This window comes from Seriola lalandi, unplaced genomic scaffold (assembly GCF_002814215.2).
Source record: "Seriola lalandi dorsalis isolate HSWRI2012SDOR001 ecotype SW California unplaced genomic scaffold, Sedor1 jcf7180002054268, whole genome shotgun sequence".
NCBI lineage: Eukaryota > Metazoa > Chordata > Actinopteri > Carangiformes > Carangidae > Seriola > Seriola lalandi.
Window position 1 is genome coordinate 67,389 of NW_019524821.1, and position 15,177 is coordinate 82,565.

At 44.1% G+C, this 15,177-nt stretch overlaps 1 protein-coding gene across 1 annotated transcript in view; it reads left to right on the plus strand.

The window, feature by feature from the left end:
• Positions 1-15,177, plus strand: part of LOC111654308 (RNA-binding protein Musashi homolog 2-like) — a 70,455-nt gene that overhangs the window by 42,559 nt on the left and 12,719 nt on the right. The window contains exons 3-6 of the mRNA XM_023405267.2: positions 4,212-4,294; positions 6,904-7,018; positions 7,799-7,873; positions 10,552-10,674. Coding sequence (XP_023261035.1) covers positions 4,212-4,294; positions 6,904-7,018; positions 7,799-7,873; positions 10,552-10,674 — 396 coding nt within the window. The remainder of the gene's footprint in view (positions 1-4,211; positions 4,295-6,903; positions 7,019-7,798; positions 7,874-10,551; positions 10,675-15,177) is intronic.

The following is a 15,177-nucleotide window of genomic DNA, read 5'->3' on the forward strand; positions in this document are numbered from 1 at the left end:
GGGGGTAATGGAAAGAAACAAACAAATGTGCAGCCAGTGTTTCTCATAAAGTGAGTGAGTGAATTTTCTCATTTGTTGGCGGCTGTTCTGAGAATATTGGCCGACAGCGAGCGGAGCAGCAGCTGAAGCTCATGAAGATCAGACTCTTTGTTTTGTCCAGATTCTTCTCAGTAAGAATGTGACTGTGTTTTCTCGGCTGCTGCTGCGATTGTCAGATGAATCAATACACAGACGTCGTCCCTGCTGCAGCCGCCGGCTGTGTCTGGATATATGAAGATATAAGTTCAGAACATATATGAGATGCTCACAGTTCAGTTTTTAAACATTATGTGTTAACATCATATGTTTAATTTATCTATGCAATTTTATTAAAACAACACACATTTAAAAAATCTATATGTTCATTTGTTTTTCTTATTAACATCTAATTAATTTGAAACATGTTTAATATATAATAATGTTTATAATATCAACATATACTGACAGGCTGATGGATATATATCTATGTAACATTTATCTACAATATAAACATATAATGTATTTATTTGTATAGGCTACATACATATGTCAATATATGAAATTGTTCCAATTTCTAACAGGTTTCATATATAATTTTTACATATATGTAGATATAAAATACTAATGTATACGTCATATATGGAAATTTAATGTATGTACATATATTTGCGTATTTGGCAGCTGAGTGGCGTGAAGAGAAGATGAGATGAAACTCACCTCTACTGCCGCCGTGAGTCATGTGACCCGTTTAAAGGTTCACTCACGTGTCTGCAGTAAAGCATGATGAAGTCATACAGCCAATCACTGAGCAGGGGAAGGGACAAAGACAGGAAGTGAAAACAAACACGAGACACGCAAGGTTAATAATTTCAAAGTAAAACAGGAAGTACAAAAATCCAAACAGTCCAAAGAAAGTGTCCAAACTCAGATCATGACTGAAGCGTGTTTCTGACTGGATCCTGGATCAGATTTAAACTCTTATCATTACATGGAAACACAGATGACGGTTTCCTGTTGTGTGCGGTGCAGTTTGTAGCGTGAACACACTGGAACACGTGATGGAGCGTGTTGGTGCAGGTTTGAAAGCCGCTACACCTGGAGCCAATAAAGAAAGGCATGGAAATGGACTGGACTGACCCTGGTCCTGGTCCTGGTCCTGGTTCTGGTTCTGAACTAACTCATTGGGATGTTTTGTTGTTCTTTAAAGTCAAATTCATGTGTTTCATCAGACGTCAGTCATGTGAAATCTTCTTCAATGGTTTGTGAAATGAATAGATCTGCTCAAATAGTCCTCTGGGTGTGTGTGTGTGTGTGTGTGTGTGTGTGTGTGTGTGTGTGTGTGTGTGCTCTTAAGTAAAGGTTAGCCAAGACTCCATTGATTCAGCATTTTAATTTTATTTGCTTGGTGTCTCCTCTGGGGTCTGACATTAAGACCCTTGCATTGATTCTACCGGCTTTGTTTTGTGTGTGTGTGTGTGTGTGTGTGTGTGTGTGTGTGTGTGTGTGTGTGTGTGTGTGTGTGTGTGTGTACTTCTTGCTTTGTGAGGACCAGTTTGAGTCATAGAACTCACAGTGTCAGGACACTTTGGCTGGTTCTCACTCTCAGTCAAGACAGGTTTAGATTCAGGTTCAGGTTCAGGTTTAGATTCAGGTTCAGGTTCAGGTTTAGATTCAGGTTTAGGTTTAGATTCAGGTTCAGGTTTAGATTCAGGTTCAGGTTCAGGTTTAGATTCAGGTTCAGGTTTAGATTCAGGTTCAGATTCAGGTTTAGATTCAGGTTCAGGTTCAGGTTTAGATTCAGGTTTAGGTTTAGATTCAGGTTCAGGTTTAGGTTCAGGTTTAGATTCAGATTCAGGTTTAGATTCAGGTTCAGGTTTAGATTCAGGTTCAGGTTTAGATTCAGGTTCAGGTTTAGATTCAGGTTCAGGTTCAGGGTTGGGCTTTATTTGTTAGGTTGATGTGTAAGGAGCTAGTGCAGCGGTTCATAAACTTTTCCTCATGTCCCACTTCAAAATCTGGTAAATGTTGGTGTCAGTCCCTGAAACAAGACAGAGGCTGAATAAAACCTTCTCCGATCACTTTTGATTCATTCATTCATTTTAACGATGGAGCTTTCATCCATGTGATCTTTTAGTAAGTGTACGATGTTGTTCAGACGCGACAACGTAAAAGTTCTGATCATTGGCTTCTCACAGAGATTTATTTATATATATATATATATATACACAACAGTTAGTTCAGACCAAGTGATCTGATTGGACGAGAGTCAGAGATCACTCCTCCTCACAGCTGTTATATTAACGTTAATCAGCGTCACATTAACGTCGTTATCGATCTCAGATTGTAACAAACAGATGAAATTATTTCCAGGAAGAAGGTGGATCCTTCAGGAACACTTCCAGGTGCGCTCACATGACATCGTCAGGTCAGGAAAATGTTTATGTGTTGCTTAGCAACAGTCCAGTACCAGTCCAGTTGTGGACCACCTACCCCTAACCCTTAAATACATCCTTCACATACATTCATCATATATGGCTGCGAAGCACTGGGTGTTCTTACAGAGACAGGAGTGGGCTACAAGTGTGTGTGTGTGTGTGTGTGTGTGTGTGTGTGTGTGTGTGTGTGTGTGTGTGTGTCTTACAAATCTTAATAAGTGTGAGATTCCGTCCCGGCACCTTGATAATTGCAGCTGGCAGTTATTACACACCTGTGACTGGAGACTGGACGCTGTCAGAGAGCGACAGGTGCAGACTGACAGCTGACGTCAAAATAAAAGGAAAAGTATATTTTCTCCGTCTGGAGCGAGGAGACCGGAGCTTGTAGTGGTGCATTGTGGGTCGTTGGCTGCAGACAAAAGGAGCCTGTTCAGACTGAGTGGATGCTCCTTTATTCTCTGTATTATTATTATGATTATTATTATTATTGTTGTTGTTATTATTATCATTATTATTATTATTATTATTATTATTATTACAAGCTGCATTACTGACTGTTTGGTTTGGTTTCTCAGCTGCTTGAACTCTGGCCTGTGGTCACAGTGCGACAGTCTGCTCTGCGCCTGCAGGGTGGCCTGTGATTGGCTGCTGGGTTCCTCACTTTAATCAACATCATGCTGACAGGGTGGATGTGTTTTTGTGGCTCTGACTTTCTGAACTTTCTGATTCACTGTCTGTTGAATTTTGTGGAGTTCCAGTTTATGATTTTAAAACGTGAGAAGTGACGAGTGACGTATCAAATCTTCACCGTCTGATCTTTGCAGCTCAGCTGATCTACAGTCAGCTGGTCTGTGGTCTGTTGAAATAATTCAACTTTTTAAACAGTTGAACCACCCCTGTTTGATTTGGTCCAAGGTCCTCCACCTTTTACATGTTTTATTAACAGTAATAATAATAATAATAATAATACACTTGATCTGTTCAGCACCTTTCACACAAGAAATGTGGCACAAAGTGTTTCACAACAAAGAAAAGACGTAAAAACATTGATGTAAATAAAAAACATTAAAACGTGAATGTAAAATGAGATGGAATAATAATAAAATAATAAATGAAATAATAAATAATTCAAATTAAAAAAGTGATTACATATAAAGCATGAGATCAGTCAGACGTCGATACTTAAAACAGCATTTAACTGAAGTTCAGAGCTGAAGAGATTCTTCCTGCTGTGGACCCCCAGGAGCCCCCTCAAGGACCCCTGGGGGTCCCTGGAGGTGGAGGTGTCTGGGGGATCCTGCTCCACCAGAACAAAGAACAGTCAGATCTCAGAAAGTGAGAACATATTACAGACTGGATTCACAGGTAAACATGATCCGCAGGTGCTCAGGTTTTCACCTTGTCATCTGTCCCTCGTCCCTCTTCTTCTCTCTGGACGCTCAGTGTGGCTGCTGGACTCACTGAGAAACTGCTCTCCTCAGCTGATTTGTCTGGTGTCAGAAGTGGAGGAGGAGGAGGAGCAGCAGGAGGAGGAGGAGGCGGAGCTCTGTGTGAGGTGAACGGCTCCGCCTCCTCCTCTTAAGACATAGAAATGAGTGTTGTTAGCTGTAAGTGGATCAGGATGCCTTTGTGGCATTATGACCTAATGTCTGTCTCTGTCACCACTGGACTCACACTGTCACCCTGTGTGTGTGTGTGTGTGTGTGTGTGTGTGTGTGTGTGTGTGTGTGTGTGTGTGTGTGTGTGTGTGTCTTGCAGGTTTTGGCTTTGTAACGTTTGAAGTTGAGGACGTGGTGGAGAAAGTCTGCGAGATCCATTTTCATGAAATCAATAATAAAATGGTGAGTGACTGAACAATAACATCTGACACACACACACACACACACACACACACACACAGTCTCACCTCTGAGCTCCTTCTCCTCCAGTCTCATTATTGTCACTGAGTCCGTCCTCAGCCGCCATCGCCCAAACAACTGGGAGGAAGAAGAAGAAGAAGATGAAGAAGAAGATGAAGAAGAAGCCCCCTCACACACGAACTATTGATTTTCACATGATAGCACATCACATGCTTTTATTGTTTGGGGAGCTGAGCGTGATTTCTTTATTCCAGTCGATATCTCCCCACAGAGAGCCCGCGGCCCAGATCCTCCTTCCACGCCACTCATCGACTGGCCTGCTTTAAATTGGGCTTCAGGGGAATTGCATGCATTGTTAACACCAGCGTGGGGGGGGGTGGGGGGGGCAGCAATAGAGAAACACAGAGAGAGGAAGAATGAAAAGCAGGAGGCTGTGACTCCTCAGTGAAGGAGGAATTTGCTGCTGCTGTTTGTCAGTATGTCTTTAGGTCACCGGCCGCTGCTCCGCGACAGGAAACAGCTGCAGCTGCACAGATCACGTGACATGACACTGAGGTGAAGCAGGACGGAGCGACAGCTGATGGATTCACCTCAGAATCATGATTCTGTCTCTACAGATTCAAAATGGAGTCATATTCTTCAGTCTGGTTGCTGACGTGAGCGTAGCTCACCGGTCCTGTAGATGGCGCCGTGGCGTTTTCAGCCCGGATACGCCTCCTCCTCGACCTGCTGTCGCTCAGGCCGAGGAGACGACGTCAGAGAGCAGATTATTCCAACTTTTCGACCTCGGCTCGGTTTGATGACGTTCACTGCTGGTCTTTCTCTCCTGGGGGGGGGCGCTGCGCTCTCAGGTCTGCTCCTTCCTGTTTTCAGTTCCAGCATCAACGCTGACGTTTGAAGTTAGTAAAACCAGAAGACATGCTGTCTTTTAAAATGTCCCATTCTCCCCAGAGACCCCCCCACCCCAGTTTCAGTAGCAGCAGAAGTTTGAAGGGTGAAGTCGAGTTGTTCTGTCTCTGACACATCGACTGAAGCGTCATAACGACATCAGCAAAGCCGCTGGAACAGAAACTCTCTGACCTCAGTGCAAATCAGGACAAATTAGCATACCTGATATCCCCCCTGATAAAGGCAGTATCAGTGATGTGGGGGGGTAATGAGAAAGAGATGAGACAAGAGAAATAACAGAGGGAAATTAAAACATTAGTTTCACTCACAGATGTCCTGCGACAGCTGTGAGGCAGATCCAGTAGAACCAGGCCTGAATAACCAAGTGGTCCGATGGTCCAGACTGACGTTTGTCTCCAGTCTGAAAGATAAAACAATCAGTGATAAAGTGATAGTTGTGGTTATTGGACGTGAGGTTGTTCAGTCAGAGTGTTTCCTGCAGTAGACTCAGTTTAGAGCAGCAGGAGGACCGGTACACTAGCAGAGTGATGACATCACCGCTGTGGGCGGGGCCAGCAGAAAACACCTGGTTTAGACACTTTTAAAGACGCCCACTGAAACAATCCAACATCTGTTGAAATGAAGCTTCATGTTGAAGATTTTCATCTTTATCTTCCCGTTAAAAGAAAGTGAAGTTCAGCTCTTTCTGATTCTGTCAGCTGACCTGCGGCTGGAGAGTGATACAGTGCACGCTGTAGGTGCTTGTGCGTAGGAATACGGTAGTTCAGCGGTTGAGAAAATGTAGTGCCAAGGGAAAGTGCTGTTTTGACGTGAACTCTCCCTTTAAAGTTTCCAACAGCTCCTCAGTGTCGTGGTGCTGCAGTGGTGGAACGAGGTTTCTTCATCACCTCCAGTCTCTGACGACTTCTACTGCACCTGTTCAACAACAACATGCTAGCTCTGCTCTGCTAAAGGCAGCACACTAGTGACACAGCACAGATGATTTAAACTCCGGAGCGTTGTGGTGCAGAGGAGCTGAGCCTTCGTTCCAACCCTCACCTCTGGGTAGAGACCGGGGAATGAGCGAGCGGCTGAAATGAGTTCCCTCTGCAGGGTGTCCGGGCATCTGCCTCCTGTGCGCCTTCCTTCCTTCCAACCGGGAGGAGACCCCGGGGTGGACCTGGCACTCGCTGGACCGATTACATCGCCCATCTGGCCCGGATCCCCCGGTAGGAGCTGGAAAGCGTTGCCAGAGAGACGGATGTCTGGGACCCTGCTGCCACCGCGACCCGGCTAACAGAAGAAAATGATGGAAGATGTAGCTCTTAGTCGAGGTGCAGGCTGTCGGACCATTTCTAGGGTCAGAGGAGGGGTTTAATTAAGTGTAATTAAGAGCCGGAGGCCAGAGACTTTAAACAAAATAGCAGCAGTTTACTAAATTAAAACTCGCAAAACACAATCACAGTCGAGTGACGTGAAAAGTTGCAGAAGAAGCTGGATGAGGTTTAAAGCAGAAGTGGACGAGCGTCTGTCTGAGGCGTCTCTGCTCCTGTGACCACAGACAGACACACAGACAGACACACAGACAGACACACAGACAGACACACAGACAGACACACAGACAGACACACAGACAGACGCTCCATGGTGAGAGGAGTCGTGTTTGATGGCTGTGGATCAGTGTGTCTGTTCATGCTCCACAGGTAGAATGCAAAAAAGCTCAGCCCAGGGAAGTGATGTTTCCTCCAGGGACGCGAGGTCGGGCGCGGGGCCTGCCGTACACGATGGACGCCTTCATGCTGGGCATGGGCATGCTGAGTGAGTACACTGTGTGTGTGTGTGTGTGTGTGTGTGTGTGGTTTATTTAACACAAGTCTGATCAATGAGTAACAACCTGAATTTCATGTCACAAGTCACCAGGGTGACACAGTGTGTGAATTCTGATAACGGTTTAATCATCTGAAGTACAAACATGAATAAGGTGTGAGTGTGAGTGAGTGTGAAACGACAAGGTGAGTCAGCAGGTCGATGCTGCAGGTCTGACAGGTTCACAGCTCCGCCCTCAACTCCCTGAAACAAAGAGACGAGAGAGGAGAACCCTGACGCTGCGTCCACACGACTACGCTTCCTTTTAAAGCGCATCTCTTTCTCTTCCTCCTCCCGTCCACACGACTCCGGCGTTTTCGAGCAGGGAGAACAGAGACGTTTGGAGACACTGCTGGCTCCGTTTTATTTATGTCTCCTCCATGTTGCTGGATCCGCAAATCGTAAGGCTGCAAAAACAGAGCGCAGCGCATGAGCCTCAGAAGGACAGAGGGTCAGTAAATCCTGCCATCGCCACTGAGTAATTCAGCTGAAGTGAGAAGGACGGACGGACGTGAGGGAGGTGTCGGTGTCGGTCAGTGTCAGTATGCTTCAAATAAAGTTGCTCCACAGCTGGTTTCTTCAGAAAGGTTGGACACGACAGTGTGGTTCAGGGAGAGCTTCCCTTCAGCCCGACATCGTTTCCATGACGTGTTTGAGGAGAGGAAACTGTTTGTGTTTGTGATTTCAGTGGAAGTTTGATGTTTTCCTGACGTGGCCTCTCGTCTCCTGCAGGTTATCCTAACATCGTGGCTACGTATGGCAGAGGCTACACCGGCTTCGCCCCGAGTTACAGCTACCAGTTCCCTGGTGAGTTCCTCACACACACACACACACACACACACACACACACACACACACACACACACACAGCTGATGGGTTGGCCAACACAGCTTGTCAAATCTCCCCCTCCTCCAAATGCTGATCAGCAGCAGTCGCTCCACACGGGGGGTTCAGGTTGACTTACTCCCGCGGCTCCTCCCCTCTTCTTCCCGCTCCTCCACTCTCCCTGTGATTTCCTGACAGCTCCAGAACGACCTTGGTGCTCGGACATGAAAGGTGAAAAGCCTTTTTTTCTCCCCCCTCCCTCTCCCCTCCCCCCTCACCATGTCCAGGGATTTAGAAGAGTCGACTCGCCGCTGAGGTTAAAAATCGACTGTTGAGTGAGCGAGGAGCTCATCTCTCTCTGAAGCACTACCCATAATCCTCGCTGGCAACTCGATTCAGAGGAGGTCACACAGAGTGGCTTGTGTGTGTGTGTGTGTGTGTGTGTGTGTGTGTGTGTCCAGCTGTTTTATTACAGGCTTATTCTTCTGTGGCTTCAGAGCCACTTCAGCATGTTTGTTATAGACCCGTTTCCATGGTTACTGATTACCAAGCCCACTTGGACCCACCATCCAAACCTTGCAGGATTTGGTTTCTCTGAGTGTTTTTACCTGAAATCTGCTATATTTTTATTGGAACACTCAGAAAACAGTCAGCCAATCAGAAGAGAGGCTCAGAGCCTCCTCTCTTCTGATTGGCTCACCGACCTGTTGTTACTAGAGCTCCAGAGAGAAGCCTGATAGAGGAGATGTAAAACTACACTGAGATGGTTTTTATATCTTCTGATGGATCAACACTTCAAATAAAACACAGAAGAAGAAACGTGGAGCTTTAAGAACCAAATCTTTCCTGTTGAGATGATTTTATTCTCAGTTTCTTTGTTTTTAATCTGTGTCATTAAATCCTGAACTTTGAACTGAAGTCCAGATGCAACATTCTGCTGCTAACCGCTAACTGCTAACTGCTGTTAGTATACATTAGTTCACATACAGTATGTGACAGGTTGCCTGGAGAGCTCAGTGCAGCTCAGAGCAGCCTCTCCTCTTAGCCCTTGTTTTTCCCTGCAGACTCTCCACAGCTGCATTTTAACCCTTCTCTCCGCCGCCAGTTCAAAGCCCCTGTGATGTTGCACTCAGCTGGAGTCAGGCCGCCAGAGGTCGGAGGCTTTTACACCCCCAACAGCAGGATGGAGGAGAGCGGAGAAGCCTTGTTTTCCACAGAGAATGTGTCAACAATGGGTCGTCTATTTCGAGGAGAGGCAGCACTTGGAGGCTCGCTGCGCCTTAATGCCTAAAAAATGGCTGTGTGAAATGCACCATTAGCTCAGACTGGAGGCAGCCATAATAGCCCAAGTGTGTGTGTGTGTGTGTGTGTGTGTGTGTGTGTGTGTGTGTCCAGCAATTTGAAGGTAGAGTTGTGCTGTGTTTTGTAGTGCCTGTTTATCCTCCCTATCTGTCTCCATATATCACAAATGAAGTTGGATGTATTTTTGGAAATAATCATGCTAACATCCAGACACACACACACACACACACACACACACACACACACACACACACACACACTCCATAGAGGGTGTTTACTGTTGAACACGGCCCTCTTTGTTAATAAGAGTAAAGTAATCCATGTGTTCAGGCCTCACTCACCTTTCACAATAAATCATCAGAGTTTCTTTTAAATCCTTGTAAATGTCGATGCAGCTTCACATTCATCGTGTTTGATTTTAACTTTTTTTCATGAAGAGAAAAATCCACAGTGTCATATTCTCCTGAGGTGATGTTCCTGTACGGCCTCTGCTTCATCCCCTGGAAATAAAGATGGACGTCGCGTCTGTGACGGCACCATCAGGTTTCTGAAGCTCAGAGCGAGCTGCTCCACCATCGCCGTCTTGGCAGCGTCTGACTCCGCCCCTAACTCCTAGCTAATCCAAACATGGACAAAGAGGAGGGGCTTGTGTGGACCTGACACTTTGTAGCAAACATACGCTCACCCACCTGTCACTCAAAGATGCCACGCCCTCAATCGTCCATAACTTTACTCTGAGTCTCTCTTCTGATTGGCTGACTGTTTTCTGAGTGATCCAATAAAAATAAAGCAGATTTCAGGTAAAACACTCCGAGAAACCAAATCCTGCGAGGTTTGGATGGTGGGTCCAGGTGGGCGGGGCTTGGTGACTGCTTTGTTGTGACATCACAAAGTTCCAGAAGTCCTGACGGCTGGTTTTAAGGCTCAGTTTCTGAATACAGGCTGTGTGCATTTCTCTGTGGACTGAGGCTTTGATACTTTCACAGTATTAATATAGAAGCTAGAGCTGATCTATAATCACACTACACATGGACACAGACCTGGAGCAGCTTTAAGAAACAGTAGCTAGACTTTATTGGTTGGTTGATTAATGTGATTCTTCTTTATAAAGTTTCAGCTCTAAAGTCAAATTTATAATTTTAGGGAACAGCAGCTGTGCAGATGTGTTTTGGTGTAGAGCAGCAGCCTCAGATCAACACATCTGTAAAACTTGTGGTCTAATTCATATCTGACATGTTAAATAAATGTCTTTCAGCAGTTTTCATGAGTGACGCTGATGTATCCTCTAAAGAAGCACACGAGGAAACAGTGAACGAAGAAGTGGGTGTTGACCTCCTCTCCCGTGTTGTTTCCTCAGGCTTCCAAGCTACGGCGTACGGACCCGTGACGGCGGCGGCGGTCGCAGCAGCTCGAGGCTCAGGTAGGGGGATCCGTGGAAGAGGCAGCGGCTACATGGGATACGGGCAGAACGCAGGGGCAGGTAAACGCTCTGTCGGTATTCTGTGTGGCCTGACGCTCTCTCCATGCAGTCTCTCACTTCTCTGGTCTGCTGTGCTTTTCCTCACACACACACACACACACACACACACACACACACACACACGCCTGCACACACTGACAGATGCTGTATATGCTGCTTGGAAAGTGGAAGGAGAGGCTGAACGTCAGCGTTTGCTCTCCTCTCACTTGGGTGACAGATACAGCGACGGTTGCCTGCAGAGCTTCTGTACCTGCCAGCTCTGTGCATGAGTGGTGGATGATGGATTATCACCATTATAATGTTTGCATTTCCTTCTATAGGCCTGCTTGTGTGAATACCTGCTTTACATTGTATGTGTTTTAAGAAGACACTTTGTCCTGTGTTCTCCTCTGAGAAAAAACAGAATCTTTTTAAAATATTTTACATTTTATTTTATAAGTTTGGAAACTGCTTGGACTCAAAACTTATGAGTGCACACAAAGTAAATGAGTCACATGGCCCTTGTCCAAATTTATATCAGGTAAACAAAACTTTTTAAATCACACAACAAAATCATTTGTGTTTATTGAGCATTTAATTATATGTTATATCAACAGGAAGTTAATATGTTTTATGGTATTATGATTACTTAACACAAATTAATTAATGTGTCATAACTTAGTCATTTTATGTACAAACAACATCATATATTGGAATTTTAAAGTCAAATGAACATAAACGTTTTCATTATTCAGCTGAATACTGTTTACTATTGCACACAAAACTTTACAGAAACATGAGCGTTATGAACGAGTCACTTGACACAAAATAAATGTGTCACGTGACGGCCCATCTGAAATAACATCAGCATTTGATAAAAGATCTTACAAATTAATTAATTAATCCATAAATAGATCGAGAAAATTACTCAGTATTTCATTAACTGATTTCATTTAAAATGAATTAATGAATAATGAATAAATAACAGAAGTTCAAAATCGATGTGAAGATGTTTTAATAGAGAAAGTAATTCACAAGCTGAATTAGGGGCTTTTTTTAAAGCCACTGTTCCTTCGTCAGATTTCATCATATTTTGCTGCTGTAGTTGAGATTTTACACAATTACCCAGAATTACATTGTTTTACATCAGAATATATAAAATGTGTTTGTAAAATATGTGTCAGGAGAACGTAACTTTAAAATCAAGACATTCACCATCAGTGTTTGGAATGAAATATTTCTTGACATGTTCATAGAGTGTGATTGATGTTGAGTAACTGGAGTTTACGTCTCCTGTCGCCTTTCAACTGGAGCAGAACATTAAAAAAGGAGAAGCAGAGTCTCATGTGGTTCACAGGGATGTGTGTGTGTGTGTGTGTGTGTGTGTGTGTGTGTGTGTGTGTGTGTGTGGGGCAGTCTATACAGATTTCACATGCACGCCACAAACGTGCACAGACCGTTTCATATGCACACTCTGATTTGAAGGTGGTAGCTGTGGCTGATTGGCAGCTTGTGAATGCCTGGCATGAAATGATTGTGATTAGGACGATGTGACTGAACTCTGCGTCAGTGCAGCGGAAACTTCCCTCAATCATCTCACTGCAGATAACACAGGGAGGAAAAGTTCTTTTCCATTTAGTTTTACAGAGCGAGATAACAGACCTGCTTCAAGATAAATGATCATCTCATAATTATGGAAATCTGAAATTACCTGAATGAAAGTGGGCTCTGATGCATTTAGCATTTTATGCTAAGCAGCACGGTGACGACTAAACGTACAGGAAGCCGGAGGAGTCCAGAATTACAGTGTGGACGCAGTAACCTCCCGCCACTAGGGGGAGTAGTGCAGCACAGGTTAGGAGACTGTCCTCCTGTTACAGACGAGCCCACAGGTCGTCTGTGCAGCATAGTCAGGCTTTGTTGCTAGGCGACAAATAGTGGTCGCAGTAATGATGGCGGGAGCAAAGGGAAACGTGATGGTGACGTAGTATAAAGAGAGACAGAGTCCACGTCAGGAGGAGGTGGTGGTGGATGAATATGTTTGATTCCCATGTGAGAGTAGCATTTCGATTTTTGATATTTTTTACTTTTATTTATTTGACTGATAAAACATCGTAAATTCATTGTATATAGATTTTTTCAATGGAGACAGTGTGCTGGCGAGGGAAGAAACAAATCAAGGGCTGATGTTAAACCTCGCCTCAACGTAAAACAAAAATTACATCTTACAAAATGAGAAAGAAAGAGAAAAACAGAATAAACAACACAATATATACAGTGGAAGGGAAACAAATATTTAAATGAATCTATCAACCAGAGACGCCAAGAAAATAAAAAACACAAACCAAATCACTATTGGTTCTCCCTAACTCCCATCTCTCTCCTTTTAATTTTCTTTTAAAAACGGGAGCGAGGGTGAAGTTTGTAGGATGTTAAATTTCTATTTTTATTAAAGTTTATATCAAAAATAGTTCATATTTTAAGTTTATAAAATAGAGAAGCAGATGGCTCCTTGGACTTTGTAAATGTGGCGAGTCTGACAAACTTTTTCAGGATTATGTGGATTTTATGTTGTTTGTATTATCCATAGCCGTTCGACAGAGATAACCATGTTGTTATTATTGTAACCATGACGACAAAGATCATCCCCAAATCACCACAGCTGAGTCCCAGTTCAGGGGCCACATCCATCCTACACTGAAAAGATCAGTCCAGCCAGTCGACATCTCCAAAATGTCCAGAAACAGTCGAGCAAACTACAACTTACCTTCAGTAATTAGATGTTGTCAGTGGTGTGTGTCTATGTTGTGTCTCTATAAACATAAATATATAAGACAATGATGAGTTCAGAATTAAAAACCATCTGTGGAGAGGAGAGCTGATGGCAGACCTGGAGGATGTCTTCATGGTGTCTTATCTGGGCACCAAATGAGCTGCCATTCATTCTAGATTATTTATGAGCTGCGTATTAGGCTGAAAAGAAAGAGAAGAAGAAGTGCTCTTTATGTTAATTAGTCTGTGATTCAGACTTGAAGGAGGCCAGGAATAGAGAGAAGGAGCCCATCACAGGAAGTGAAGCTAATTGCAGATGTTAAATTCCAGTGGTGATTCTGAAGCAGAGGAAGAGAGACTGTGACTCTCTGAAGTCCTGAATTTTACAACGAGCATCAGTCGTGGAGCCACAGACGTCGGGTTAATGTCTGCATCAGGGCCGGCTGGTATTTCTAAGTCTGCAAGGTCAGAGTGCACCAGGACTCTAGTTGTCGTAGACTGAACCGAAAACGGTCTGGTCTACGGAAGATTTCCACTGAACATCACCAGCTTTTCCCGCCCTTACCATTGCGTCACAAAATGGGACAGTCTTGTTGCATTGCTGTGACGCAGTCTGTCTTCAGATGCAGCATTCGAAGGATGTGGCCCTGAAGTTAGTTAGTTGTTAGTTTTTTAGACAGTTATTACAAAACTACATTGACAGAAGACAGGAACATAGGTTTGTGGCTAAGCTAACAAGGCAACTAATGTTACTTGGCATAGCATTTCGCATTACGCATCCAACCGAGTAAATCCACTGTGCTAGCAGACTTGTGTTGTTAAGTCTTCATCGCTATTAAACCCTTCACACAATGAGCAGCAAACTGTGGATACAGCTGATGCTAAGCTAACATGCAGAGCCAACACAGCAGCTGCAGACAGACTCATAACTCTCCTGCTACTGCAGCTAACATCACAACAACAACATATCTAGGCGAACTAGTGGGTAACCAAACATCCTTAAAGTAGTTTGACGATACCAAACTTAAAAATGGGACACCGGTGCCTGCTTGCTAAAGAACCAGCTGGGGGTAGCTAACACAAACATGAGCAAATGGGATAAAACAATACTGACCGACTGGCTCTGTGAAAAAAAAGCTAATGTTAGCATCTGTCAAGCAGAAACAGAGCAAGCTCCACATCCGTCTTCATACCTTTCAACTCTCGGAGTAGCCAAGCAGATGACTGCATGTTTCAGAGAAATCTTTTGATTCAAGATGGCCGCCATTTCTGGCAAAGAAATGTTATTTTTTGCATGAAGTTCAGCCACTATTTTCTTATATGAATAATCTTTAGGTGTCAAATCAAACATTTTAACAATGTAGAAGGTGAAATGTCAAAACATCCATAAAGTATTTAAAGTTTTTACGGGCCCCGCCATTCTCTTTCCCGTCTTTCTCTGTGTGCCTGTCATTCAGGGTGCAGGACAGACCCAGGATTAGTCCAGGTCTGAATTTCGTTCCCAGCCCAGGTTTTTGGTTATTTGTTTGTTTGTTTTATGATACTGTGATGGTTATATGATGCCTGGTTAATACAGTATATTGCATATGAGCAGCATGTCGTCAGGATGGATCTGTGTGTCGTCCTCTGTCCTCAGTGGTTTGGACGACACTGATGTTTTTAACCAGCTTAGTGGCTATTTTGGAAACAACAGGAAGACATCAACACAGCAACTATTATAAAAGTCAATGATGGAGCCCCCCCCCTCCCACC